The sequence below is a fragment of the Linepithema humile genome, chromosome 3 (assembly GCF_040581485.1).
Source record: "Linepithema humile isolate Giens D197 chromosome 3, Lhum_UNIL_v1.0, whole genome shotgun sequence".
Lineage (NCBI taxonomy): Eukaryota > Metazoa > Arthropoda > Insecta > Hymenoptera > Formicidae > Linepithema > Linepithema humile.
In genome coordinates this window covers 16,939,073-16,952,509 of record NC_090130.1, presented here as the reverse complement: position 1 = coordinate 16,952,509, position 13,437 = coordinate 16,939,073, and the positions used below count along the sequence as shown (strand labels likewise).

General features: G+C 43.8%; 1 protein-coding gene across 1 annotated transcript; it reads right to left on the bottom strand.

The window, feature by feature from the left end:
* Positions 1-4,347: 4,347 nt before the first annotated feature.
* On the bottom strand, positions 4,348-8,419 carry LOC136998999 (uncharacterized). The gene is made up of 2 exons (XM_067352393.1): positions 4,858-8,419; positions 4,348-4,788 (listed from the first exon to the last, which is right to left on the bottom strand). Exons 1-2 carry the CDS (start codon positions 5,440-5,442, stop codon positions 4,348-4,350), a joined length of 1,026 nt encoding a protein of 341 aa, XP_067208494.1. The 5' UTR covers positions 5,443-8,419.
* Positions 8,420-13,437: the final 5,018 nt, after the last annotated feature.

Below are 13,437 nucleotides of genomic sequence, written 5' to 3'. Positions count from 1 at the left end.
CCGTACCGTCTTTCCGTTACCGTTTCTCTTTGGAGATACTGACTATTTGCTACCGTCTTTCTTACGACACCGTTTTGTTACCGTTCTTGTCGCGTTATCACCGTACCGGAAGTACCGTGGGTGAATGTCCGCGGACGGATTTTGCTCGGGAACGTTCTCCGCGAGACCGCTGTTACCGCCAAGTTAGCGTCTCGGCGAGAAACGTGAAAGCCCGCGAAAATAGCCGTTCCGCGACATCTCATTTCTGGCCGTTAGGCTACCGTCGTTCAAAACGTATTTATTTAGCCTTCACTGGCCGCGTCGGATGGTCGTAATACAAGTCATTTGTTTTGCTGAATATCGTCGGATCAGCTGCGAATTATCGTGATCGCGTTTCCAAAATTTCATACAGTTACCGAAATTTGTTCTCGTTACCGATTGATTGGGGCGAATTGCCTTACTACCGTATTAAACTATTTCCGCCGTATCGGCTCAGGCCGAACGATCTACGCATCTTTACCCTTGTAACCAAATTGTTGAAATACATTATTGTCAAATCTTACTCATTGAGTTGTCCTTGTGTTCGCCTCTCACTCCAGATATCTAACGTCAAATAAAAGAACTGCGCCCCTCTGCTATATACTGAGCGGGGAGCGGCCGAGTGTTTTAGAGAACTTGAAGTTGAAGTTACCGATACCGCGGTGCGATTACTCGCACCTGGCATCTATTTCCGGTTACCGATATCGCGTGAGTTCCCTTGCTCCCGAATTTTGCGGAGTACCGCGTGTTACCGAATCGTGCAGTTATTGCCGATTTCGCGAGTTACCTTGCTCCCGACGAGCGTGGAGTACCGCGAGTTACCGAATCGAGCATCTATTTCCGATACCGCGAGTTACCGAATCGAGCATTTATTGCCGATACCGCGAGTTACCGAGTCGTGCATTTACTGCCGACGCCGCGTAAGTTATCTAACTCCCGAAGATCGTGGAGTACCGTGGTTGCCAATTTCCATTGGGCTCCCTCGGATCTGGCGTGATTCCGAGGCTAGTTCACGTCGCAATAGTTAGTGTGAATTTAATATTAATCATTGACATCCATATTTGAAAAGTTATCTTAGACTTTTTTGTTACGCATTTAATTATGTAACCAAGTTTTGATTGTTGCTGCAGAACGATTTTTCAAAATGTTTGTTCGTGTTTTGAATATTATTTTGAAACCGTGTGAGCTTCGGCGGACGTGGAGTAGCTCGCCGGAATCCGGGTTTGTTCGGTTGGGAGTATATCAATAAAATAAATGCTCGTTTGTAACAAAGTAAAGAAACAACGTTTATTAATTAAGATGTTGAAATGACTTGCTTCAAAATGATCTGCTTCAATGCTCGTGTGTACATACGAAGCGTGTGCAAAGCGAATTCGAAATAATATACAAGTAGTGTGAGATAAGTAGAAAAGTATCGGTGCGATCGGTATAATGACAACGGTGAAATAACTATTAAGCAACGGCGAAATAATTATTTAAAGCGGCGTTAAATAATCGTAAAAGTATCGGTGAGATTGGTATAAGCAACGGTGAAACAATTATTAAGTAACAGCGAAATAGTTATTAAAGCGGCGTGAAATAAATACAAAGCAGCGTGAAATAAATCTGAAGTATCGGCAACGGTGAAACAATTATTTAAGTGAACGTGAAATAACTATTAAGCAACGGCGAAATAATTATTTAAAGCAACGGTGACTGAATTATTAAAGTTCGACGTGAGGCGTCTCGGTGCGATCAGCGAGAGCGCAAGCGCGGATGATCGTGTCGTAGCGGTTGGTACAACGCAACGCTCGTCGGTGAGTGCGTTCGTGACGGTACCGCGAGTCCGTTCGATCGTAGATCGTGACGGGTCGTTCGACGGCGCGGATTGGACGACGTAGTTTGCCCGCCGGATGGATTCTGTGGATGAATCCCGGTGCGCGGTAATGCAAGATGAGGAACAGGACGTCGAGTACGCTCGACGGGAGTACGAGGACGCTCGCACTAGAGGCTTTGAGGCCGAATCTGGTCGGCGGACGTAAGAGAACGCTCGTACGAAGGCGGATTTAGAGCGGCGATTTGACTAAGTATAAGGGAATGCCCTGTATACGAAGATCGATGCCCGGAGGAGCCGAGTACGCTCGACGGGTATACGAGAACGCTCGTATCGGAGATAGCAACGGTACCGAGGACGCTCGTCTACCTGGAATAAGGCATAGAATCCGAGTACGCTCGGCGGACTACGAGAACGCTCGCAGCAGGATTGTTCGCTGTCTAGCAGCGAACAGGATCTGGTGAGAAGACGTACAGCCGGGCCTCTTTTATACCCGGCTGGCAGCCGACTGGCTTCGAATCGGCAAGCATTGGCGGTTTCGGCGGCGAGCCCCCCACAAAACGGAAATTCGGAACGGTCGGGTGTGGGGGTCTTTTCGGCGATTGACCGCCGTTGTTTTCGATAAAAGTTTATCGGCGCTCGATGCGCCCTTGGTGGGCTACGGACGATGGTCGGTCCGTAGCCGTAACGATGCAGCTTGCGGGCTGCACCGTTACAATTTCATTGAAAGATGGTAAAATACTTTTCCCAATATTTTCTCCAAATAAAAATAAAGCAATTTTTTTTTCTTCTACAGTCCAACGTTTTCTTGCAGTTTTTCCATAAGGTGGAGCTAAAAATGTAAACACATTAAAAATGTATTACTTTAATGTTAATATAATATATAATACCATATGTTATATTATATACTGCATTATATTAAACTGCAATGTTACTTTATTAAAAAGTAAATTGAAAAAACTAACTAGATCGCTTCTTCTTTTTTGAAGGTTCGTTGTTTGATTCAGATAAAGTATCTTCAAAATACTTTTTATTTTTAGCTCTTTTTTGTTTTAATTTATTTTTGCTAAAGCAATTTGTTAATTGTGAAGAATTGTTAGAATTGGTAGAGTTGTCTAAGAAATCTTGATTTTGATATATTTCATTCTCGTTAGTATTACTAGAATATACTCTGCAAAAATATAAATAATAATTACATACATACTGGACTATGTTCAATATTAAGTACAACTGTAAAATATGTTACTGTTACTAAATATTGTAATTTATTTAAAAATATATTTACTGTTAATACATTACCTGTTTCTTGAATATCACTTATATTTGTGAAAATATCTGTTGCGTTTTCTTTTATTACAAAACTATTACTAGTATCGTTTGCAGATGTATAGTGAGCTTTTTCTAAAATTTTGGACATGCCTAAAATATCAACTTTTGCGACTAGTTGTCTATAAATTTGCTTGTGAATATTTTCATGATGACCCATAAAATTAGCAACATGAGATACCTCATTTTCACTTAAATTAAGAGATACACATTTTGTAGCTATATGTTTACGTAAACTGGTTCCACGTGAAGCTACGACATTGTTTGCACCATATGCAGCAGAATATTCTCGCATTAACTTGCATGCTCTAAGATATATGAATTTTGTTTCATTATTACTTGGCATACCAAACAGATAGGGATTATTAAATGATACTCTTGCCAACTGTCGATATTTCAAAATTGTTTCTATTGATTCCGTCATCATTGAGTTCAATAAAACAGGTACGGTACGATTTAATATTTCACGTATCGTAAAGCGTGTATAATTGTTAGCTGCTTCCTTTGTGACGATGCGTTTCACACACCGTCCCTAAAGCACCCGACCGCCTGAAAATAGGCCCGACGCCTATGACGCCCACGAGCGCTCGCACCCATGCGACGTCCCAGCGTGGGGACCGCTCCCACTACACGACCGATACTCACAAGTGGGAGGCCCGAGCCAGGTGTATAAGCTGGCTTGGCCAGCATAACGACACCTGTCCTGATCCGAAATCCTGCCTATGCACTGCCTCAGGGAGCTCCCGAGGCAGTCAACCGCATCCCAGACAAATTTCCGTCGACAAAGAGAGGTTGCTCTCTCTTCGAAGCAAGGGCGCTCCCGGTGTTCGACTTTCCGCCATTCCCGCCGACGAAGAGAGGTTGCTCTCTCTTCGAAGCCAGGGTGCTCCCGGTGTTCGGCCTTCCGCCACTTCCGCCGATGAAGAGAGGTTGCCCCCCTCTTCGCGACCGGAGTTCTGCCGGTATTCTGTCGCGTAGAAACCAGCACCCCCGTACGTGAATTGTAAAGGCTCCCGCCTATCCTCTCGCAACGCGATTTGCGCAGCCGTGCAACCATTGTACATATAGGATAAGTTTTGAGTAATAAAGATTCTGAGTTATATCCGCTCGAGTTACATCAGCCTGGACTTCCCCTTTTCTTGAACCCTGACTTCGGCGAGCCGATCCGCGGCATCGAGAAGGGAGCCCCGTTACACCTTTTCTGATTTTTGTAATTGTTTGTACTCTTTATCTGTGTCTGTCATTTTAATTGAATTTTTATAATCACTTATTAAAATTCTTTCTAGTTCTCCTGCTCGCCTCCGATTAAAAATCTGTATAATAATCAATGTTACTTCAGATAGTGATTTCCAAGTATTAAATGAAAATTGATTTTGTAATATTTCCATGTTAGATGCTTTTTTTTCTTCTAAATACTGATTAAATTTTATTATGTCTGATGATTGTGGAAGTTCAACCTTTTTGTATCTATTTTTTGTAGATAATGTTTCTGCAACGGTTTTGTTTACAGTATAACCATATTGCATCTCCAAGATTTTTTTGAAATTTTTGACTGTTATTTGTTTTTTTTTATCATGTTGCCTAATGCATTCCGTAATTAAAATCTTACACAATTTTTTTAAGCATTGTTCCTAAACATGAAGCATTATATGGCACATCATACGTTTCAGTATTTTCATTGTACTTAGCAAGAATGTTTACTGCATGTATGGCAAATCATAATGCTTTGGATCAAATAACATTTGTAGTTCTTTTATTTGTGGTTCAATTTCTTCTAATTCTTGTAAATATCGACCAAGAAGTCGTAATTGCGTTCGTATATGGTCATCTTGATGTTGTAATCTATGTTTCTGACAAAGATAATTGCCGTACAATATTATAAGTAAGTCGTATCTTATCAAATCACGGATATTGCCCTCTCTTATTATTGGAATTATTCTTGTTTTTAATTTGACACATGCCCGATTATGGACTGATTTTGCAGCACTTTGTGCTAATTGCATTACATTTCGAAATGTGTTTTGTTTTTTAGCACATAAACGGAAATGATGTCTAAGGTTATTTTTAGAGTAGTGTCCTTCACATTTAGGACACGGTAAAAAATTAGATTCCTTCAGCTTTGTTTTATTATTAGGCCTTCTTACTACAACCATAGTACCATCATTTAAATCTGAATGTGTATTAAATTTATAATTCCCTTTTTTTCTTAAAGAACCTATTAATGTTCTCCGTTTACAACTATTTTTGGGTAGTATCAAAAATTTCTTTACTTCTTTCATTAGCATGTTTTGATTCAAAGTGACGAGCAATTTTACTTTGCATAGTATTACAATAAACACAAAAATTATATTTTTTATCTCCTTGTCGTCCTCGAGATTCTTCTACATATAAATCGTCACTTTTGCAATAATTTGTTTTTTTCTTCTTTTTTCTTTCTTTTACAATGGAATCACTTTTAAATGAATTTTTTGATTGATTTCTAGATTTTTCATGACTTGTAGATTTATTTAAAAATTCTAATGTAGACTTGTTTGGCGATGATTTAGAATTATTAAATCGATTGGCAATTTCTGAAATTTCATTATTTCTTGTTTCGTAACTATTGTTTTCTTTATTATCAATGTATTCATCTGATTCAGTTTCATCAAATTCTTCATTTTGACTGGATGGAACGAAATTAGAATCATCATCTTCTATATCACTACCATGAGACTCATTTTTATTATTAATCTCATTAATCTCATTAGTTACATTTCTATCATTAATTTCATTCATTTTACTTTTATCATTGATTACATTAATTTCATTAATCTTATTTTTATTATTAATTACATTTTTATTAATTGCATTAATCTTTTTTTTATGTGGGGGCGATAGCCCTTCCCCCCCCCCCACCCCGAAGATGGAGAATCTTCTAAAGACACCCTCTGGCGTGCAATGTGGAAAAATATCCACTGCCAGAGGGTAGTGTGGGATTCGCCTGGGACCTTCGAATACAAAGCCGAGAAACCCCCAGACGCCTACTCACTAAACTCCACCCCCGTTGCGTAGCCATCAGCCGCCGTTACTGGGGGATGGCCGGGAACAGCGGCGCATTACATCCGGCCACCCCCCGACTGCCGGTTGCCCGGCGTCATCAGAAATGTGTGGAGGGAAGTCCCACGTTCCCCCCCTCCACCCTTCGCGTAAAAACTCGTTGAGCCAACGCCCGGTGGTCCCGCCTACGGGAACGGACAGCGACCAAAGTTCCCCCTCAATCCGAGGGGGGGGAGTGGTCAAATACTGCCCGACCCGTAGGGGACCCTCCCTCACCCTTCCGACACCTCAGGCCCGGTTTACCCGGGGGTAACCGAGGTGCGGAGAGGGCCCGCACCTTCTGGGGCTGGAGGGGAGAGCTAGCCTTCTCCCCCCCATTACCCCTAGGGCGCTTTTTGGCCAGGGTCCGCGAGGACTGCGCCCTCGTGACCCTGGCGCCCTCGATTGGTCTGACCCTGCTGGGGCCCGGTTCTGGGGACCCCGCCCGCGGTGGCTCCCTTCCCCCAATATCTGTGAGGACCACACACGGAACTCGTGTGGTGGCCTCACCTCGCCCTGGGGGAGGAGCTGTCCTCAGCTTGGTGGGAGAGCTCGAAGGCGCAGGGGGTGGACCGGAGGGCAAGTCTCCTATCCCGCCCTGTGGCCCGCCTCTCTCCCCGCCACCGTACAAATAGGGCACCGGGAGGAGCGGTGACATGCCCCCCCTCTTGTGTCCCTCCTCGCCGCAATTGTAGCAGCAGAGGGCCCTGTTCACCTTGGACGGGCACCTCTGCTGCACGTGGCCCCGTGCTAGGCACCGGAAGCATTTCTGGCGACGGTGTGCCACCTTGTCGTGGTGCCAGGGCTCCCCTGGGTCAATGATCTCCCTTTCCGGATCGGGACCTCGGTCCCAGGATAGATTGGGGTGAGGCCAGTCGATGATCTCCCTTTCCGGATCGGGACTTCGGTCTTAGGATGGATTGGGGCAACAGGGGTCTAAGAGCACACCTTAGGAAAAGGAAGAACTCTGAATATAAAACCCGGACAGGACAGACTCGTCAGCCATGGTAGGCAACCGTCCTAATGGAAGGAAAACCATGAGTAAAAACCCAGAGAAGACAACTCTGTGAAAAATTACAATTGATGAAACACAATGACGACGAGGAAGACACCGTTACCGCCTCAGGGGATTCGGACCCCCAGAGGCCGGCGAGGGGGGTATCCGGTCCCGGTGCCCCCCACGTCGTCATCGTGCGACGGGCCATGCAGGGCGTGCCACGCAAGCGCCCTAGACGAACAGGTTACTGCGGGAGAAGACCTATGGGCCGAGGCCTATAGGATCTTGAGGATCCTTTTCATCCTCCTCGGGGAGATCCACGGGGGACGCGGACAAATGTCCGTAGGAGGGGGTAAACGCCCCGGAGGACAGGGCCCCAAACCCTTGCCCTCCAAAAAGGAGGTGGGATTGGTGGGGGGCGTACAACACGCCTACACGCAGACCCGGAGAAGGGAGGGGCTGCAGCCCGCCCATAAGGAAAAAAATGGGGGGAAGAGTGATATTACTCTCCCCCCTTGATGTTATAAGTGCCTCTTACGGAGGCACGAGAGATGGCGGTGCCCCTTAGCGGTGGACCGCAGCAAATGCTGCCTCCACTGCGGGGGCGCTGACCATCTCGCCGGGGCATGCTTGCTGAGGAGGGCGAACTGCCCCGAGTGTAAGGAGGCGGGCAGGAACGCGGCCCACCGAATAGGTGGCCGCGCCTGCCCGGTCGTCCCCCCGATGGGAAGACGCAGGAGGAGGAAGAGGAGGGAAAAGGGAGGAACAATTCCTCCCCTCGACCCCATTCTCGAGAGAGCGGAGGAGGGGGGAATAGAATCCCTTTCACCATCTCCGGTAAAGGAAATGGAAGAAAGGGGGAGGAAGGATCCTCCCCCTTCATCACCACCAAAAGTGATGGAAATAGAGGAAAAGAGGGCTGACTCCCCCTCATCATCCCCAATAGGGGTGAGAGGGGAGACAGCACCCCCACCGCCACTTTTGATGGCAGAAACAGGAGAGGAGGGGATTTATCCCCATAACCTCCTGTCTATGGAGAAGGGAAAAGGGGGGCGTATGCCCACCCTTGGAAGAAATGGAGGGAGGGGGGAAGAAGGCTATTCAAAACCTTCCTCCGCTTTCCCCCATCTAGGATAGGACAAAGAGGGTTGACGGGGATGGTGCTGATCCCTCATCAACGCCTCCAACACTACCGGGAGGAGGAAGCTCGAAGCCCCCTTCCCTTGCCCGAGCAGGGAACGGAAAGAAGAGGGGGGTGGAGGTAGCTCTTGTCAAGAGGATGAGAGTCTCCCCACCCCCCTCCCCTGAAGGGGAAGGAGGAGGAGAAGGGATAGGTAGCAAGGGAAACAACTTATGTTCCCCCCTCGCTGCCGGTGTGGAGAAAAAGGGGGATACAATCATCCCCTTCCTCGGGAGAGTCCCACTGCTGGGGGACGGGGAGGAGGAAGACCCTCCTCCCTCCGAGGTTGTCCTCCGATGGAGGGACACTTTCCCGAGGGGTGCGTGGACGATGCCGAAGAAGGAGTTCCGGCGTCGGACTCCACCAAATTGAAAGGATGTGGCTCGTCAGATAAGGAAAAGGTGTAACACCCTTCCGAAGGCTGACGCTGGCCGCATATCCTTTGGAGAAGCAGGGCAGGATTTGTCCCAGGATAACGGTTCCTGGTTAGTTGTCCTGTACACAGATGCGGACCGCAGTCATGTAACCGGGACTGCGCAAATTAGGAGGATGGCGGCGGTTGCCAGAGAGTTCCCACATTGGGAGCTAACATCGGTGGTCCGGTTCCTTGCGAAGCGGGCCCCGATCCCGAGGCGGCCTCCGAAGCCTGCCAAACCTCCCCCACCATTGGGGGAGGCTATTAGATACCTGATGGCCGGCCTTGGGGAGGACATGGACGAGATCATCTCGCTCCAGTCCTCCTCCTCTAGGGTCATGCCTAAGGGGAGAAAAAGGGGGAAGGAGGGAAAAGGGGCGGGAACGGAGGATGTTCCTCCCATCCCGTCCTCGTTATTATCCTCCTCCTAACCTCTCCAATAGGAGAGGTGAATTATTCCCCTCAATGGCCGGAGATGGGCTTTTATAGCTCATCCTCCTGATGGCCAGCGAGGGGAAACAAAGGCGGAAATGGGTTTCCACAAGATCGGAAACCCATTTTGGGCCAGTGGACCCAAAAGCAAGCCCGTCCGCAGGGAGATCTCACGAGCAGCCAGAGGGAGGGGGCGACGTATGCCGCTGGCTTTCCACCTCCCCCTCGCATGGCAAGGAGGGTTCTGCAACAAGGGGAGTTTTTAATGGGTAGGTCCTCGCGGTGCCTCTGTCCTATTTAGTTAGGACAAGCACCGTGAGGGAATCCCACACTCCCCCGCAGTACGGGCTGCGGGGGGTCTTTCAAAAATTTTCTCTCCTTGCAAAAAAAAAAGGCACCGGAAGCATCGGGTGGGCCTGCTTTTAACCAGTTGAGTGGTAATGTATCATATGTACAAAAAAAAAGTGGTAATGTATCATGTATGTACATTTCTAAATAACTCCAGTAATTTTCAACAAATTTGCTAAGCAATAAAACTCGATATCCTAAGGTTTTTTGGGCTGCTGAATTCGAATCTGTTGTCAAAATTGCAAAATTCAAAATGGCGGATCCAATATGGCGACTGTTAATTGTTAAAAGACTAAAATATTGGAGTTAGGTAAAATATGTATAAGACCTTATTTGTAGAGCTTTTTATGAACTTCATTTTTTGTTTAACAACTTTTTCCGTACAATGAATACTTTCTGAAATAATTAACAAAAACAGTTTTATTTTTGAACCTTTGAGGGGGACTGGGGGGCGGAGGGGGCATTTGCGCCAAAAATCCATTTGGGAATATTATTTACTAGATAAAATAAGTATTTAGGCTGAATATAAGCCAAATCGGAGGTGATAGCTTTTCGGAAGTCCACCCCCCTTTTTTTATTCACCTCCACTTTTGACTGGAAAGTCGTAGTAAACATTTTCAAAAATCATTGTTCTTGTCTTGAAACGCCCTTTCAAATAATCGCCACTCGACCCATAGTGCTATTTAACATTTTCCACCCCTATTCTGCCCCTCCCTCCGCCTCCAGAGCGTGGAGGAGGGGATTCACACCCATTTCGAAAAGTTGCTTTTTCGAAAACTTTGAATCCATCTTTCATCGTTTTTCGATATTTTAACTTTTGGCTCTTACCACTTTTGGCACAAATCTTTCGGAAAAGTCTACCACTCAACTGGTTAAACAGCTCCACCCGTACGGAAGTCCATCCGATCTAGATGGCCTCAGCCATCGATGCCTTTATTGCAGTCTTCGCAGGGCATTGCACCCAGACGGTCCTCACTCGCCGGATGGCCGGGCGTAGTGGGCTTAATCGGATCTCCGGTTTAGAGCATCCGCCTATGCTAACAATAGCTCGGTGGATCTCCTCCCTGGAGACGGATTCTTCGACCTCCGTGAGACGGAGGTCGAGCTTTTTGGAGGGTCGGGAGACCGTGACACTCTCAAACACACGCTCAAATATCTTCCATTTTCCAAAGTTTGAAAAAAAGACAGCTTGTTGACTTTGCTCAAAGCTACATGCGGCATTCGTCATTATATCTTGAATAGTTCAATCATTGGATTCGTACCAGCTCATGCGATTAGACAATTGTTATCGTTGCGCGAGCGTATCAGTACAAGTTCATGACGCGCGTTGATTCCAATCCGCTTGTAGTCCTCACAGAATCCCGAAAGAGTATTAAGCGGAATGCAAAAATTAAAATTTCCAGTGGTCAACGGATATCCAGTAGGATTCCATGATGCGTATTTCAGCGTCTTGCTCTTCTCCGTCGTCAGTGATATAGTTTTCGATCGTGCTCGTTATTCCAACGTTACGATCGATTTCAACTCCGTCGAGCTCGTATCACATTTCATCAAAACATGAACGCGACATAATTATTTCTCATTACACAAGTTATCTCTAGTTTCATCAGTAGGAGCCGTAACGAGTTTTCCATCAATGTAAAGAAAACTCTCACACTGCGTGCAATGTGTACAAATCCTGTTGCTGTATAGATATTTGTATCTGTTACAAGTAGAATTTTGTGTTTGGCGCCCTCTCGGCTTGGCGCGTGACAATCGGTGCGCATGGGCGTCTGCTATGCAATATATATCCGGGCGTAGTAATACTGTATCTTTATTATTATCTTTTTCGTAGTTCCTTTGAGTAGTATAGTTATCTTTCCTTGAACTGTATTTTTGTACTTTCAGTGTATATTATTATTATCAGTGCGATACGTGTATAAATATAAGTTTTTCTTTCTTGATATATATATACGATAGTTATTCTGTGCAATTCCTATCAGAATAGGTTTTGGGCCCAGCACGCTTCCACTGCGCCATAAAAAAGCTCAAATCTATCTAAGCAAGCGATACATGCACGCAGTGATGCGATATCTACTACCGGGCTCGCGGCTCTCGAGCCCCAACACAAGTAAGAAGCGCTTACGTCACGCGTCTGTGTGCGCTCGGCCGTTCGGCTATAGAGAGACGTCTCTGTCTTGCTACCATCGAGCCGACGTAAACACATTACGGACGGCAAATGCTCAGAAACAAGCGCTTTTAATCGAGTAAGGCGAGTAAGGCCTAGCAAATTCGAAATCCCGTATTCGAGACTTGATTTTTGCAACTTTTTTTTTTCTTTTTTCCACATTTGTTTCTAACAGTGTAAGTTAGTTAATAATGTTTTTTTGGCTAAAAAATATTATTTCGTATATTAATAATATATTTGCATATGTTAAATTAATAACTAATTATTTTAAAAAGAATACTGATTTGTGTGTGCTATTATAAATAGAAAAATGAAGTCATTTTACAACATACATATTGCAACAAAGTGCAATTTAACATGTGCAATTATTGTTAATAAATATAAAATAATATTTTTTAGCCAAAAGCATTATCTAATGATTCACTTGATGGTACAGTGCTAAAAACAAATATCAAAAAAGAAAAAAAATGTTACAAAAGCAGTTTTCAAACACAAGATTTTCAATATTCCTGCCACTCGCCTTAATCGATTAGCCACGCTTCTTAACATTTATCTCTATCGAAAGATTACACACCTGGAAAATTTTTAACTATTTATTTTAAATTACTGCATATTAGCAAGAGTTACTGTACTGTGGAGATTAGTGGAGAAACGGTAACATACAATGCAGTCAAATACATCTTACAAATGCAGTCAAATAGATCAAAGATTTATTGCACTCTTGTTAGCATGTTAAAATATGTGTAGCGTATTATTAGTTCATTAGTAATTTTAAGTGTTTATAATAGTGGTCTTCCACACCACCTTTGAGGTTCCACTAACTAGGCACGTTCGATTTTTTTAAAGTGAATCGTCGCCTGGAGCCCTATCGTACCACTTTTTTAAAATTATAATTTAAGGTAAAAGTAATTTTTATTGTTTTGATGTTGATGGACCATATCTTGTGCAAAAATAAAATAAATAATTAAAGTTAAAATAAAAGTAAATTTCTCTAAATTCTCGACCGTCTATTAAAAAATTCTTTTATGGTTTGAAGATTGTTATAGAGTAGTATAAAGTACATATAGAGAAATAAAATATATAAAGAAATTATTGAAAATAAATGTATGAAAGTTTAGTGTTAGATGTAATTTAATTTTCAACAATTTCTGTATATATTTTATTTTTCTATTAAAACAGCTGAATACAACAACAGCTGAATACGAAAACAGCAATCTTAACACACTTCTTCCGTCTTCGTCTGTTTCAAGATTTTGCATTTATTCACTCGCACGTCTCGCGGTCAATTCTGTATACATCTATAAAATATAATTCCTAATATCAAAACACAATGCTCACTTTCTTGGTTGTTACCGTCGGTTACAGTCCAGTGAAAATCTTTGAAAATCTTTGTTGAATACGTATATTTATTTTCCCAGTGCTATAATTATTATAATAATTATAATTTAAAATTTTACGAGAAATTGTTTCGCTGCGTGTTGCTGTTTGAAGGAGATACTATAGCCGTAACTAGTGAGATATAAATTATATTTCTTTTCTCTTTTATTATATTTTTTTTAATGTTTTATTATTGTATAGTTTTTTAATTATTGGCGCATTGGCAAACGAAACTGGAGTCTTAAAGTCCTGTCACTTTATACTTGCAAGTAAATATTTTATTTATATTTTA

What these genes read in the sequence shown, in the direction of transcription:
- LOC136998999 (XM_067352393.1), bottom strand. Translation starts at nt 5,442, where the DNA reads ATGCTAATGAAAGAAGTAAAGAAATTTTTGATACTACCCAAAAATAGT. An exon ending in ATGATTTGCCATACATGCAG is followed by an intron (nt 4,789 to 4,857) that starts TAAACATTCTTG and finishes CTTCATGTTTAG; the next exon opens with GAACAATGCTTAAAAAAATT.